General features: G+C 61.0%; 2 protein-coding genes across 4 annotated transcripts in view; one reads left to right on the top strand and one right to left on the bottom strand.

The window, feature by feature from the left end:
* Window positions 1–14,472, top strand: part of CLU (clusterin) — a 212,328-nt gene that overhangs the window by 194,534 nt on the left and 3,322 nt on the right. Inside the window, 1 exon segment of the mRNA XM_065730590.1 lies at window positions 14,130–14,244. Coding sequence (XP_065586662.1) covers window positions 14,160–14,244 — 85 coding nt within the window. The 5' untranslated portion in view covers window positions 14,130–14,159.
* SCARA3 (scavenger receptor class A member 3) lies at window positions 2,341–6,853 on the bottom strand. Of its 3 annotated transcripts, none has more exons than XM_065730583.1 (6): window positions 6,524–6,853; window positions 5,713–5,772; window positions 5,401–5,520; window positions 5,009–5,107; window positions 3,774–4,817; window positions 2,341–3,117 (listed from the first exon to the last, which is right to left on the bottom strand). In XM_065730583.1, the coding sequence occupies exons 1-6, from the start codon at window positions 6,528–6,530 to the stop codon at window positions 2,678–2,680; spliced, it is 1,770 nt and encodes a 589-aa protein (XP_065586655.1). In that variant the 5' UTR covers window positions 6,531–6,853; the 3' UTR covers window positions 2,341–2,677. The 3 variants fall into 3 exon arrangements, with proteins under 3 accessions (XP_065586655.1, XP_065586657.1, XP_065586656.1); XM_065730585.1 differs by lacking the exon at window positions 6,524–6,853 and adding an exon at window positions 6,100–6,189; XM_065730584.1 differs by lacking the exon at window positions 6,524–6,853 and adding an exon at window positions 6,096–6,156.

Raw genomic sequence — 14,472 nt, 5'->3', positions numbered from 1 at the left:
AGAGAGAAGCTGACAAAGAAGAGATCTATGCAGCCTGTCCCGTTCAGAGCTCTCTGTAAGGTTTTGCGGACGAGTGTGTACGAAGCCATGGCAGTAATTGTTGCAGCACCTGTATATGTGTTATGATTAAATTCATACCAGGCTGGTGAAACGTGCTGGTGGGTGAGGGGAGTGGGCCAGGGGGACTGTGGGGAGTGAATTTGCTTGGGGGTCCCTGCTGGGGGTCCCTGCATGCAGCCTTCCCCCAGCTCTGGGACCTGCCAGTTGTTGTGCTCCCCTTGGAACCACTGCCTGACTTTCCCAGGCTGCTTAAGGGATGTTTCCCGTCCCTCCCAACTCTGTTTATCTTTCCTTTCATTCCACACCAGGGTGAGAAGAAACGCTGCAGGCCTGCTGGCAGCAGCCAGCAGAGCTCAGCTGCTCCTGGGCTGGGTCGCATCCCCCGCTCCATCCTGCATCCCGTCCCGTGATGGCTGTGGGAGGCAGATGTCTCCTCCCAGACTTGGGAAAGTGCCTGAGCTGTGTGTTAGAGGGCTGTGGGAAGGTTGGTGGGGTCCCGGGGCATGGTTCTGGGATGGTGCCTTTGGCCAGCCGTGTTTCTCCCAGCCACAGAGTGAGGACACATCCCAGTGCGGGGTTGGGTTCGGTGGGAAGAGCAGAAGGGAAGAACCCTTGGACCCACACAGAGAGGAGTTTATTGTTACTGTAGCTGAAATGTTAACCAGAGAATTACAGTTAATCCAACACACCCCTGCTACGAAGGCAAATCCCAATGAATAACGGGGCCGGGCAGAGGGCAAGGAGCCACGGGGACGTGGGTGTTTGTCCCCCACCCTTCCTCGAGCGACCCTCCCACTTCTGCCATCAATGGGGTCATTCATGGGATGTGGGTGTTGGCTGGGGCTCACCAGCAGTGCTGCAGCTGCTGACTGTTGTGCTTGGCACCAATGCCCACTGGCAGCCCCAGTGTCCTTGGGCATTTAGGATCGGGTAGTGTCCCGGTGGGCATCACCACCCACAGGCTGCATGTTACCACCCCCTGTGTCCAGGGGTGCTACCTAGGTAGGGAAACTGAGGCACGGGGGTGGTCAGGGCCGTGGTTCTTTGTTGTTCGTGCCTGGGACACTCAGATGGGAAGCAGTTTTTTCCAAAAAAAAAACCTTTGGGTTTGGGTTGCCTGTGTTCACCAATAGCACCTCGGCCCTGAGGCTCTGCAGCTGTTAATTCTGAGATGAAAACAGGAAGCCACTGTGCCAACAGCAATAAACGGCCCCGTGGGCTGGGACCTGTGCCCCAGGCAGGGCTAGTGGGGAGGTAAGGGGCTCCCCGAGCTGTAGGCTACAGAAGGTGACAGGAGTGGGGAATGGGTATGGGAAAAGTAATGGTATTAGGAATTGTGAAAGGATGGGGTGTGGGGGGGGTATGGGATCAGGAACAAGGATGGGGATGGAAAAGAAATAAGAAAATGGGATGGGGATGATGATGGGGTTGGGCGTGCAGTGGGAAGGGAATGGGGTGAGATGGGGTGAGGATGGGATGGGGGTTGGGAGAGGAACAGGAATGGGGACAGAAATGGGATGAGATGGAATGGGAACAGGGATGGAGTGAGCACAAGGACAGGGAGAGCTATGGCCTAAACAAGCCTCTTGAAAACAAAGCTGGAGAGAGCTGCTGTTGGCTAACAGCTATTTCTCCCAGGAGCAGGCAGCAAAGCAGAGCTGTGTTTGCAAGCATATACCATGCTGGGGGAGTGCTGCAGCCCCACACTGAGGCTGGGGAGAGCCCGAGGTGGGGCTGGGCTTAGGGATGGCTGTTTTCCCCAGCTCTGTGTTGCTCTTGGCACCAAGGCCCTAGCTCGGGTACCTGGGGCCTCCAGCTGCCCCCTCCCTACCCTCCACCAGGGAAAAACAACCCACGCCCTGCTCACCAGCCTGGGACAGGGGGAGGGCTTCCAGGGGCCCTGCTTTGGGGCCAGGAGGGGGTGTCTGTTAGAGACCCCTGCCTTGCCCAGCACACGTGAGCACAGCTGCATGTGCACATCCGCATGAGCCTATGGGCAGCACCCCGTGTGCTCACATCTGTGTACATCCAGGCATGTGTACCCATGGGCATGCACACACACACACGTGTGAGTGTCTCTCTGAGGCTGTTGCCCTGATCTGACCCACAGTATGGTCATTATCTTTGGAGTTTGGGGCAGCCCTGCCCAGGAACAGCTCTGAGGGATGTTCCCATCCCACCATCTGTGCCACGCCAATGCCCACAGGTTGGATTTGGGCTCCTCCCCAGCCCACTACCCCTCCCCCCCCCATCCCAATGACCCTGAGGCAGGAGCCACTTGTCCCCATATAGATTTATTGTGCCAGGATTACATTGCTGGTGCAGCCAGGGGTGTAGGGGTGAAGGTGGCTGGAATTGGGGCACAAACCAGCTGTGCCACAGCCCTTAAAGGTCCTTGTCCTGCAGGGACCCCATGCCCCGGGACCTTGCAGCCCACTCAAGAGCCAGGGACCAGCCCCATGCACCCCAAAAAGTATCACACTGGGGAGGGAGTCTGGACCCCCACCTTAGTCCTTCCTGCCCTGTCCCCAGGGTCTGGCAGTGGGAGCAGGGGATGCCCTCAGAGCTGGGAGGGGTTCCTCCATCCCAGTGCTATCAGCATGGCCCCAAGACTGTGTCATGGGCCAGGAGGACCGGGGGGGCCCGGCGGTCCTGGGGGGCCCCTCAAGCCGGGGTCTCCTTTGGGACCTGTGGGGCCAATCTGTCCCACAGCCCCGGGATTCCCGGGTAGCCCCAGTTTTCCTTGAGGACCAGGGGGCCCTGTTGGTCCTGGTCCCCCCTCTGGCCCTGGGGGACCCACATCTCCCTTGGGCCCTATCTGTCCCCTGGAGCCTGACTGTCCAAAACTGCCCTTAGCACCCTTGAGGCCAGGAAAACCCTTTGCGCCCAGGGGACCCCTTTCCCCTTGGGGACCAGGGGGACCAGAGGGTCCGGGTGAGCCAGGGGGACCTGGCGAGCCCAGGCTGCCAATGTCGCCTTTCTCTCCTTTGCTTCCTGCGGGACCCTTGATGCCAACATCACCCTTGAGGCCACGGGGACCTGGGAGGCCTGGCACACCTGCAGGAGGAAGAGGAAGGGGTGAATGCAGCGCATGGGTTGCAACATCACAGAGCAGTAATAAGAGGGCCTGGGGATGCTGCCATTGCTTCTTCCTGGAGTTTAACTCCTTTTGGAGCCCAAGGCAGTGGGGGACAGTGCTCAGAAGGGTTAGATTTGGTGTTCCAGGCACAGCACGGGATGACCCGGGTAGGATTCTGGGAACAGTGGGGCCTTGAGATCATACTTGGGGATGGAGGTGGATGGATGTCCCCAGGCCACCAAAGTCCTCATGAGACTCGAAGCATCCTTGTCCTGAGATGTCTGTGCCCTCCCCACCAGGACCAGCAGTGGGGTCACCTGCACCAAGGAGAGAGCTGCGGAGTGCAGGAATGTGGAAATGTGGCACTTGGGGGACGTGGTTTGGTGGACATGGTTAGGGTTGGACTTGGGGATCTAAGAGATCTTCTCCAGCAGAAATGGTTCCATGAGTGGGCTTGGTGGTCATGCATTGACAATTGGACCTGATGATCCTGGAGGTGTTTTCCAACCTTCATGCCTCTACAATTCCAAGTCCTAGCCTCCAAACCTGCCTTCTCTCCTTAAGCACAGCCCCCAAACCCAGCAGACCCAACCCCAACCCACCCCTGGGCCATGGATGTTGAGACGCTCCTCACCTCGTAAGATGGTGATGTTCCTCAGCATCTCTCCATGCTGGACATCCACCACCTTCATCTCCTCCATCACCATGGACAGGTTGCGGATGTCGAAGTCGAGTCTGGCGTTGAGCAGCCCAAAGCGCTCCCGCAGAAGATCCGTGGTGCCCTGGACCAGGCTGAGGGACTTGTTCAGGTAGTAGAGCTCCTCAGCGTGGGCATGGAAACCCAAGGTGCAGGAGAGCCGCACGTCGTCCAGGTAGCGCAGCATGCTGTGCACGTGGCTGTCGGTGGCGTTGATGTTGGTGAAGATGGTTCCTATCTCGATCTCGTGCGACGCCATGCGGCCTTCCAGCGTCTCGAAGCGCTCGGCCGTGCGGTTCTGCGCATACTTGGCGTGGTAGCGCAGGTCGTTCATGTTCTCCTCGTGGTCATCCAGGAAGGAGGAGATGTTGTCCAGCTGCAGCTGCAGCCCCATCACTTGCAGCACCAGGTCGTGCATGCCCTCGGCGTTCTGGCCCACCTGCCTGGCCGCGGCGCCCGCGCCGGCCTGGATGCTCCTCACCAGCTCGCCCGTCTCAATGGAGGCAGACCTCAGCCCAGCAAAGAGCCGCGTGTAGTTCTGCCACTCGCTCACCATCTTCTGCAGCGTCAACGTCTCCTCGTCTGTCTTCCTCTGGATGAGTTGGATCCAGTCGGAGGTTTGCCCCAAGGTGAAGTTGAGCTGCTGCATGGCCGCCCTCACGTCGAAGCGTTCCTGCTCCAGGCCCTTGAGCGAGCCGTCGAGCCGGGAGGTGACGGCCCGCCAGCCCCCCAGCTGCACCACCAGCTGCCCCACGCTCTCGTTCAGCCGTCGGGTGGAGGAGGAGCAGTCGGCCACCTCGCTGCTGATCTCGGTGCTGCCAGATGACAGCATGTCGTGGGTGCGGGAGGTGCGGTCGAGGAGGACCTCCTGGACCAAGAGCATCTTCTGGATCTCCTCCAGCTCGACCTGCAGCTTGCCAAGCTCCTGGCCCAGCTGCCCTGTCTCCAGGCAGAGGGAGCAGTTGCCTGAGCTCTTCTCATCTGAAGGGAGGGCAGAAGGGTCTATCTTCACACTGCCAACCACAGGAGCCACCCCATAGCCCACCCCATACCCAGTCCCCATGCAGCTGACCAAGGGAACCACCCCACAGCCCTTGCCACATGCCATCCTTGCAGACTGGCACTGGGCACTGCAGCCCCCATGGCTGGGGAGAAACCCCCTTCAGACTCACCCAACTCCTGGAGGTCCTCCTGGATGGACAAGATCTTCTCCTCATAGTACAGGTGGGCTGAGCTGATGTCTCCGGAGATGGAGTTGACTTTCTTGAATACTGTGGAGGGAGGTGGGCAGTGGTGGAACAGCACAGCCATCACCATCTGCACCAAAGGTCTTGGGAATCCCACAAAGGTTTGCTGATCCTCAGCGGGGTCAATGGGACCTCCAGAGACATAAAGAGCCCACAGGACAACCCCCCCACAGCCCCATAGACGGGGTCCCTACACTTTGTCGCTTTGGGAGCTTGGGATTTGGGGCTGCTTCATCCCCTTTCCATGGAGCCTGACTATTTCCCATGGAAGGGAGGAGGGAGGGAAGGAGCGGGCCCCCAGCCCTGCCTGCACTCACCCAGGGTGGCCAGCACGGTCACAGCCACGATGAGCAGCACAGAGAAGATGTAGAGGACTTTGACTGCTGTCTGCAGGGACAGGTTCTTCTGGCACTGGCTGCAGCCACCCCGTGCCCTGCCTGAGCAGGAGAGGGATGGATCCGGGTTGGATCAGGGTTGTACCACAGGATGGATCAGGGAGGGAAAAGGGATGGATCAGGGTTAGGCCAGAGGTGGATCGGGGATAGATCAGGGATGGACTAGGGGATGGATCAGGCCTCTGCCCCTGCCCTCTCCATGGATGGGGCTGACAGTGTGGCCTCATTCCTCACCGTTCTGTCGGTAGCTGAAGGACGGCATCTCCTCCTCCTCTCCTCCCACCAGGTCCTCTGCTGGAAGGCAATACAAGGAGCAGGTCGGTGCCACCACAGACCCAGCAGGGCTGAGGGGAGAGCCCGAAAGCGGTGACACCTTTCTGGGTCAAAATCCCTTCCAAGGATTCACCAAGACCTTGCACATGGCACGGGGCAGCTCCAAGCCCCAAAAGGAAGGCAGTGGCTCCCCAAAAGGTGCTGCAGTCCAGTGTCACCACAGCTCAGGAGATGCCACCCAAAGCATGGTGGCAGCTCTGCAGGGCTTGGCCAGAACCTCTGTGCCCATCTAAGTACTCCACCCGATCAACCCCACATCCTCCCCCCTACCCAACTCCCCCGACCTGCCCCACAGCCAGCCCTCAGCTCTGAGGTTGCTGCCCCTAGGGTGCTGCGAGGGACCGCGTCCCATGGCCGGAGTGCAGCACCGCCAGCATCCCCAGCTTATAAGCCCTGCCTCCCCCACGGAAACCCGGGGCGGTGGTGCTGGGGGGGGGAGGGGGCCTCCCTCTGCCCTCCGCGTCCCTCCTGCCTAATGCTGTCCCATGTTTGCTTTCCTGCCGAGCGCTGAGCTGCGAGGAGGAGGTCTGCCCTGTCTCTCCCCTCCCCCCCGCATCACTGTGGGTGACTTCAGCCCCCCCACAGGGCTTTGGGGTCCCCTGGTCGCCCCGTATCTCTGAAGATGATAGCAGGGACCCTCCACTCGGGCACTACTGTGCCACCATCCCCGCTCCTCACCCCACATCTCCCCATGGCTCCGACCCCCACTCACCTCTCATCTCTCCAAGCTGCCCGGATGAGAGCAAGGGACGCAGTGGGGGTCTCACCGCCCCGATCCCCGCAGCCGTCCCTTCACGTCCCCTCCTGCCGTGCTGCTGAGCATGGCCGGGGCACCCCGCTGCCCTTCCTCGTCCTGGCCAAAAGCCTTCGGGGTCCTTCAGAAGCGACCCCTTTGGTTGGGGAGCACCCCCAGGGCCAGTTGCTCACCCATGGCCTCTGCGGGATGGGGTGCGGGGAGCTCAGCCGCGCTTGGCCGCCGTCCACCCAAGCGTGAGGCGCCGGGATATGAGCTGGAGAAGAAAGGCTGCTCCTGCGCCTGCCTCCTTCCCTCCGGCCCTAATGACTACCAAATGTCCCGCAGAACTCCGCCGTGCCGGCCAAGGGGAGGGATGGGGTGGGGAGGAGGTTGGGGAGGTGGATGGGGATGCGCTCTAGGGGCTGTACCCAGTGATACCGGGGAGTTTCGTGTCTGGGAATGGGGTCCTGGTGAATGGGGATGGGGTCCTTGTCGTGGCCATGGGGAGATGGGGTTTGGGGTCCTGGGGTGGGATTTGTCACGTCGTTTACAGGGTCTCGGTCTGGGGATGGGATTCTGGTGCAGTGGATTGGGGCGAATGGTTTGGAATTGGGGCCTGGTCAAGGCCATAGGGAGATGAGGTTTGGGGTCTGGGGTGCTGGGCACGGCACCCACATTTGGGTCGGGGACGCAATTGATTGCTCTGGGTTCTGGGGTCCTGCTTTGAGCCCATGGCTCTGGCTGAGGCTGTGGGTGCTGTGGTTTGGTGCAGTGGTCCTGGATCAAAGCCTTGGGGTAAGGGGTCCCACGTGGTTTGGGTACATTTGGGGTACCTCACCCCGCCGTGCTGGGGATCGCTGAGCCATCACCAGCAGCTTTGGAAGGAGGGAACAAAAAAAGTGGTGGGAGGAGAAACCCCAGCACCAGGGGGGGAGTGCGAGGGGCTTCCAAGACCCTGCCCCTCCATGGATGCTTTCTGCAGGGCTGCTGCTGCCCTCTGGCGAGACCCTGCTGGAGGACCACCGTCCTCCTCGCGTGGCCACCACCCTCCCTGCCCCTCCTCCTGGCTCCAGCATGGCTTCTGGATGCCCCCATCTCACGTTTCGGGATCTCAGCTTTTCTCCTGAAGGCCCCCACCCCCCCCTAACATTTTTAGATCTCTCTGCTGCTTCCTTCCTCCCAGGTTAGGGGAGAGGGGAACTGGTGAACACACCAAGCCCTATTGCTACCGCTTGCCCAGGAGCTCCACGCAGTGCCATGGGGGTTACCCCTGCCCAGCAGTGAGCTCAGTCACAGGAGGTGGTTTTCGGGACACCATTGCCACCCTAAAGCTAATGGGAAAAGATGCACTGGGACCCCCCTGGCTCTGCCTCCAGTGATGCCCACCCAACTTTGCCCCCAGATCTATGCACACAGGGGTCCTAGCACTGTACACTTGCGGGACGGAGCACACGAATGCACCGAGGTGATTTAGAAAAGATTTTAATAAGAAAATAGAAGATAGGGCAGGCTGCAATGACTGGCCCCAGATTAAAAACAGATACAAGACAAGACAGATTGCAGTGTCTGGCCCCATTTCACACGCACCTGACCCCTTCCTGCTCCTCTCTCATGCCCTGTCCTTCGGTGACTGCGCAGGCTGGCCTCCCACCACTGCCTCCCTCATTGGACAGAGTCAGGTCGGTGGCCCTGAGCACTTGTGTTGCTGGATTTCTCCCTTTCTTCTGCGACCAGGCACTAGAATAGGGAGATGATGGGGTCACAGTCCCTGGAGGTAGTCAAGAAATGCAGAGATGTGGCACTTAGGAACATGGTGTGGATGGAGTGGGGTTGGACTTGGTGATCTTTGAGGTGTTCTCCAACCTTCATGATTCTGGGATTCTAGACTAAAAGGAACGGGGTGGCTGAACCTTCAGAACCTATGGGTTTCAGGTAGTGGGTATCAATGGCATGGGACAGATAGGGCACAGTAGGGATGGTTGAGGTTGGGCTTGGGGATTGTAGAGGTCTTCTCTAACCTTAATCTATATCAATGGCACAGGTTGGTGGAGCCTTCAAACCCTATGGGTTTGGGAGAAGGATACAGGTCTGGATATCGGTAGCATGGGACACGGTGAGTGGACAAGGTGGGGATGGGTTGGGGTTGCACTCTGGGGATCTTAGAAGTCTTCTCCATCCTGAAGGGTTCTCTGAGCAGAAGCAGGAGCAGTGCCATCCTGCAGCCCCTGAGCCTACTCAGCATCACACCTTACACTCTTCATGGCCTCCTTCACCCCTTGCTTGTACTCAGCCCTGTCCTCCCGCAGCCGTGCCAGCCATGGCAGGAGTGACTCAGTGGGGCCGGGCTCTGCCTCTTCCTCGCAGGGGATGACCCTGAGGACCAGTGGGTGATCCAAGCTGAGCTGGTAGGGCCCGAGCACCGCGCTGCGCACACACGTGGCCCTAAGAGCGGCCAAGATGAGCGACAGACTGTCAGCCCAGTGCTTGCCTGAGCTCTGGGCCAGCCTCTGCAGGCTGGTGGCAACGGCTGCCACCTGGTAGACCGATGGGTGCTGCCGGTCCACGTACATCTGCAGCCCCATCTGCACGGCATACTGCAGGATGTGCTCACTCAGCTCCACGGTGACGCGGCACGGCGTCCCCAGCCGCTGCTCCACGTGCTCCTGCAGCAGCGTGGCCATCTCCTCGGCGTCGCCTTTCCGCATCGGGAAGGCATCCACCCAACCTGAGAACTCATCCAGCAGCACCAGCAGGGAGGAGAAGCCCTTCAAGGAGACAGGCAGCTCCTTGATGTGGGCCAACTGCAGCCACGACCATGGCCCCTCCATCCGCTGGGGCAGCGGGGGGCTCCTGGTGCAGCAGCAGTGCTGCACCCACTGGGCCACCTGCTTGCGGTCCCCTTCCCAGCGTGCCACCTTCCTGACCCTGCTCAGCATTTTCATCACCTCCATGTGCCCCTTATGGCTGAGGGCCACAATCTCCTGCCTCTCATGCTTGGATGGCTCCCACTGCTGCTGGCCACGAGCGTCCACCACCCACCTTGGGATTCTCTGTGCTCTCTGCACTGCTTTCTGGCTCCACACCAGCTCTTCCCCATTCCTGCAGTGCCTAACGTGCAGCACCCGTGGCTTGGCACACAGCCACTGCAGGATGCTCCACCACAACTCCTCACCGCCCGTCCTCCCATCCTCGCTGCACCCATCCTCCAGCCCTTGTGCCACACTCTTGGCATTGATGTAGATATAAAGGGGTTTGGAGCCCTGGTGCTTCTGCAGCAGCACCTTGATGGCCTCCAGCTCTGCGCCCACCACCGAGCTGCCCTGTGCCAGCCCCAGCAGCCAGCGCTCCTCCAGGTTGGTGGCAGCGAAGCCGAGGGCTCCTGCATAGGCCCTGCTCCCCGCCGTGAACCACACGTTGCTGTGGGGCACGGAGCATGGGAGCTGTTGTAGGGGAGGTGCATGGTACACCAGTGAGCCCAAGGGCTGTGGGGCTGTGGGGCTGTGGGGCTGTGGGGGGTTTCGCCCCCCGCTGACCAGCAGCAAGTTCCACTGCCTCTTGCAGGGGGTCGGCCAGCAGAAGTTCTCGGTGTCACCCCAAAGGAGGTACTTCCGAGGGGAACTCGGCATTTGAACGACGATAGGAGCCGGCCCTATGAGATCCCGGAACGCATGCACCGCGCTGACCACGGCCAGGCAGTCCTTCTCCTCGGGAGAGAAGTGCACCTGGTGCTTCTTCAGCACGTGGGAACTGAACCTGACGGGGACCATCCGCCCCTTCTCGTCCTCCTGCAGCAGAGCAGCCCCCATCGCCTCGTTGCCCACCGTCGCCCTGACGATAAAGGGCTGCGACCGATCCAGGAAGCGCAGCGCCGGCGCCGTCTGGATGGCTTGCACCAATGTCCACAGCACCTGCTGCTGCGTCTGGCCCCAGTGCCACTCCTCACCCAGCAGCTTCTGCAGGGGCCGTTCCAGCTCGGCGTAGCCGTCCACGTGGTCCCGACACGAGTTCATCATCCCCAGCAGCGAGCGGAGGCTTTGCAGGTCCCGCGGTGGACACATGTTCACAATGTTATCCTTTTTTCTCTCCTGTAGCTCCCAGCCCCGCGCTGACATCCTCATCCCCAGGTAGTCCACCTCGGGCTTCACCAGCTGCGCCTTCCGCAGCTTGACTTTAAAACCTGTGACTTGGATGAGCTCCAGGACCCTCTTCGTGCGGGATTCGGTCACCTCGAGGTTCTTCCCGGCGATGATTATATCATCTTCGTAAGAAGACATCCAGCCCCTGTCCTCCGGGGGCAGCTGGGCCAGCATGCGGGCCACGCGGCGGTGCACGATGCTGCTGGTGTAGCGGAAGCACGGCGGCAGGCGGGTGAACAGGTACTGCTGCCCTTGGAAGGTGAAGGCAAACCTGGGCCTGGAGGCGGCCGTCAGCGGGATGGCGAAGGAGCAGCACGACAGATCGAGGGTGGAGAAATAGCGGCTGCGAGGGCTGAGCGACTCCGCCGCCTTCCTCCTGTCCAGGGACTCCGTCGGCTGCCACGGGGTGACGCGGTGGATGGCCTTGAAGTCGAGAGTCAGCCTCCACGTCTTCCTGTCCCCGCTGTCCTTGGAGAAGAGGATCAGCGGGCTGTTGGAGGGCGAGCTGCCCCGCACCACGATGCGTTCCTTCAGCATCTGCTGCAGCAGTGAGCCCACCACTTTGTTCAGGTCCTGGGGGAATGTCTTCTCCTCTTGGAACGGCACCGGCCCTCCGCTCACATCCTCCTCCTCGGCCACCAGCCCGCAGTCCAAGTCATACTTAGCCCACACGGCCGGTAACTCCTTCACCCATGGATTCTCACGCTCATACCGGAGCTCCATGACCCCACGGATGTGCTTCAGGAGCCAACAGAAAGGGGCTGAAAGCCTCTGGGTCCGAGCCTAGAAGAGGGAGGGTGAGGAAGGGGGAGGATGAGGAAGGTGGTGCTTCCTCCCACAGGTCACCCGACGTCCCCTCCTCCCGCTGCTGCCACTGAGGTCTGTGGGAGAAGAGCAGAGCTGCTGTGAGAGCAGAACTGATAGCAAAGCCCTCCCCCTGTGTTAACCTTGAGCACGGAACGCAGCACGAAGTAACTGGAACATGAAGCACGGCTGCTGCACCCCCACGCACAGCATCCCACGCATTCCTAAGCACGAGCATCCCGTTTATGGCCCTGCACCCCTCCGAATCCCCGTGCACAAGTGACACATTCACCCCCATGCATCCCCAGGCAAGAGTGGTCCACAGGTGGCCCTGCAGCCATATGCACCCCCATGCACCCCCACATACACGCGTCCTATACACAGACCTGCACCTCCACACATCCCTATGCACACCAATGCACAAGTGCCCCACACGCCCCATGCACGACTGTCTCACCTGTGACTCTGCACCCCCCATCCATCCCCATGCACGTTTGTCCCATGCACAGCCCTGAACCCCCGTGCACCCCCATGTACCCCATGCACGTGTGTCCCATGCACAGCCCTGAACCCCCGTGCACCCCCACGTACCCATACGCACCGTGTCCCCTACACCCCCTATGGACCCCCAAACACAAATATCTCACACACACACCCGTGCACGCCGCCCCCCCAGCGCGTCTCTATGCACGGAGCCCCGTCCATCCCATGAACTCCACGCACCCCTACGGACGAGCATCCCATACACCCCAAGCACCCCCATACACGACTGTCCCACTCACGGCCCTGCACCCCCCACGAGCAGTGACCCATACGCAGCCCCGCACTCCTATACAGCCCCCATCCCCTTCCCCCCCCCCCAATGCCCGCACCGTGCCGCCGCAGCTCCGCACTCTCTGTACCGCCGTTCCGCTTCCGTGGGGCCGCTCCCCGCTTCCCCTCCCGCAGACGTCCCTCCCACCCCCCCCCCCCACCTCGCTTTGCTCCCCCGGGTCTGCGTTGTCCCATTGGTCCGCACCCTTTATCGCTGCGGGGGCTGCGCTCGGCCTTTTGGGATTCTTTGCAATGAGATTCTGTCTTTGCTCTTCTCTTTTTTTCGTGTTTTGGTTTGTTTCGTTTTGCTTGGGGGGGGGGGGGGGGGGGGGCGGGCACGCCCCCAGGGATGGCCTGGAGAGGAGGAGTGACTGCGTGCCTCAGTTTCCCCAATGATGGGGGGAGGGTTGGAGGGGAAGCGGAGCCGCGCCCATCCCCGCATCGTCGGGGAGCCGGCGGATGGGGAAGGGGGAGGGGGGAGGCCCGGGGGGGACCGCTTCCAGAAAGCTCCGGGCAGGGAGCGGGGCGGACCCGTGGGCGACGGGGCGGATAAAAGGGGGCGGGTGGGGGCGGGCGGTGGAGCTCCCGGGGCAGCCGGTGCTGAGTGCAGGTAGTCTTTTCCCTTCTTCTTCCTTCCCTTCCCTTCCCTTCCCTTCTCCTTCCCTTCCCTTCCCTTCCCTTCCCTTCCCTTCCCTTCCCTTCCCTTCCCTTCCTCTTCCCTTCCCTTCCCTTCCCTTCCCTTCCCTTCCCTTCCCTTCCCTTCCCTTCCCTTCCCTTCCCTTCCCTTCCCTTCCCTTCCTTCCCTTCCCTTCCCTTCCCTTCCCTTCCCTTCCCTTCCCTTCCCTTCCCTTCCCTTCCCTTCCCTTCCCTTCCCTTCCTTCCCTTCCCTTCCCTTCCCTTCCCTTCCCTTCCCTTCCTCCCTTCCCTTCCCTTCCCTTCCTTCCCTTCCCTTCCCTTCCCTTCCCTTCCCTTCCTTCCCTTCCTCCTTCCCTTCCTTCCCTTCCCTTCCCTTCCCTTCCCTTCCCTTCCCTTCCCTTCCTTCCCTTCCCTTCCCTTCCCTTCCCTCCCTTCCCTTCCCTTCCCTTCCCTTCCCTTCCCTTCCCTTCCCTTCCCTTCCCTTCCCTTCCCCTCCCCCCAGCACCTCTGTGCCATGGGATGCAATGCACCAGGCAGGAGTTTCCCACAATTCTGTGTGCCCAGCAGGAATGGGAGGGTAGCAGGTGTTTTTTTTTTGTTGTTTTTTTTTGGGGGGGGAAGTGGTAGTGGGGCAGCAGTTACTTTATGGGATGATTAGCATTTTTTGGGGGGGAGAGGGCTTAGAAGTTCTTTTTATGAGCAGCGCAGCAGTATTTTTGAGGAGCAGCAATGGGGCCGTGCAGCAGCACCCCACCAATGATGCTGCAGTGGGGCACGGGGCCAGGACCCCCCCCCCCCCCCCCCCCCGCCACCAGGGACAGGCTGAGCCCAGGGAACGTGCTGGAGTCCCACTGCAGCTGCTGATTGCACAACCCTTTATTTTCTTTTTCGGGGATTTAGGAGCCACACTGCAGCTGAGCTATTGCACAACACACTTTATTTTTTGGGGGGTGGCCCCATTGAGGCTTTGCCTCCCCACCAGCCCTTTCCGATATCCCCCCTTCACCCCCTCCCCCCCTCCGTGTGAACACGGGGAGAAGAAAAAGAGGAGAAGAAAGTCCCGGTCGGTGCCTTGGCTGCGTCGGAGTTTGGCACGGCCCTACCCGACGCTGTGCCCACGGCGGTGGCCCGGTGCCCGCTGCTGACTCACGGCCCCGTGCCCGGATCCCAGTCCCGCTCACTGCCTTCGCCTACGCAGGTCCGGGCAGCTCTGCGACGGGACCATGGCGTTGCTGCTGCTCGCCCTGCTCAGCCTGGGGCTCGTCTGCCAGGGGGGGCAAGGCTTCATGCCCCCCAGTGAGCTGAAACGTAAGTGGGGGCTTTGGCGGCGTAGGGTGAGGGAGGAGCAGGGGGAAGGATGCTTGTGCCCTTTGCTTTTTGGAGAGGTTGTTCCCTGCTGGCAGTGGGAGGGGTGAGTGCTGTGCCCGTGGGGATGGGATGGGGTGCAGCATCCTCCTGTGGGGACTGGGAATGTGGGACTGGGGCTGAATGCTTGAAGGTGGCTATGGGGAGGGCGGGGGGGAAGGGGGGCATCTG

This window comes from Cyrtonyx montezumae, unplaced genomic scaffold, assembly GCF_038088225.1.
Source record: "Cyrtonyx montezumae isolate F1298 unplaced genomic scaffold, pur_monq_1.0 scaffold_13, whole genome shotgun sequence".
Taxonomy (NCBI): domain Eukaryota; kingdom Metazoa; phylum Chordata; class Aves; order Galliformes; family Odontophoridae; genus Cyrtonyx; species Cyrtonyx montezumae.
This window is presented reverse-complemented; position numbering and strand designations above follow the sequence as displayed.

Excerpts from the sequence above, each read along its gene's own strand:
- SCARA3 (XM_065730585.1), bottom strand. The coding sequence starts at position 6,163 with ATGGGACGCGGTCCCTCGCAGCACCCTAGGGGCAGCAACCTCAGAGCT. Across the intron at positions 5,108-5,400 it reads GACCGTGCTGGCCACCCTGG|TATTCAAGAAAGTCAACTCC; the intron begins GTGAGTGCAGGC and ends CTCCCTCCACAG. Across the intron at positions 4,818-5,008 it reads GGAGGACCTCCAGGAGTTGG|ATGAGAAGAGCTCAGGCAAC; the intron begins GTGAGTCTGAAG and ends CCCTCCCTTCAG.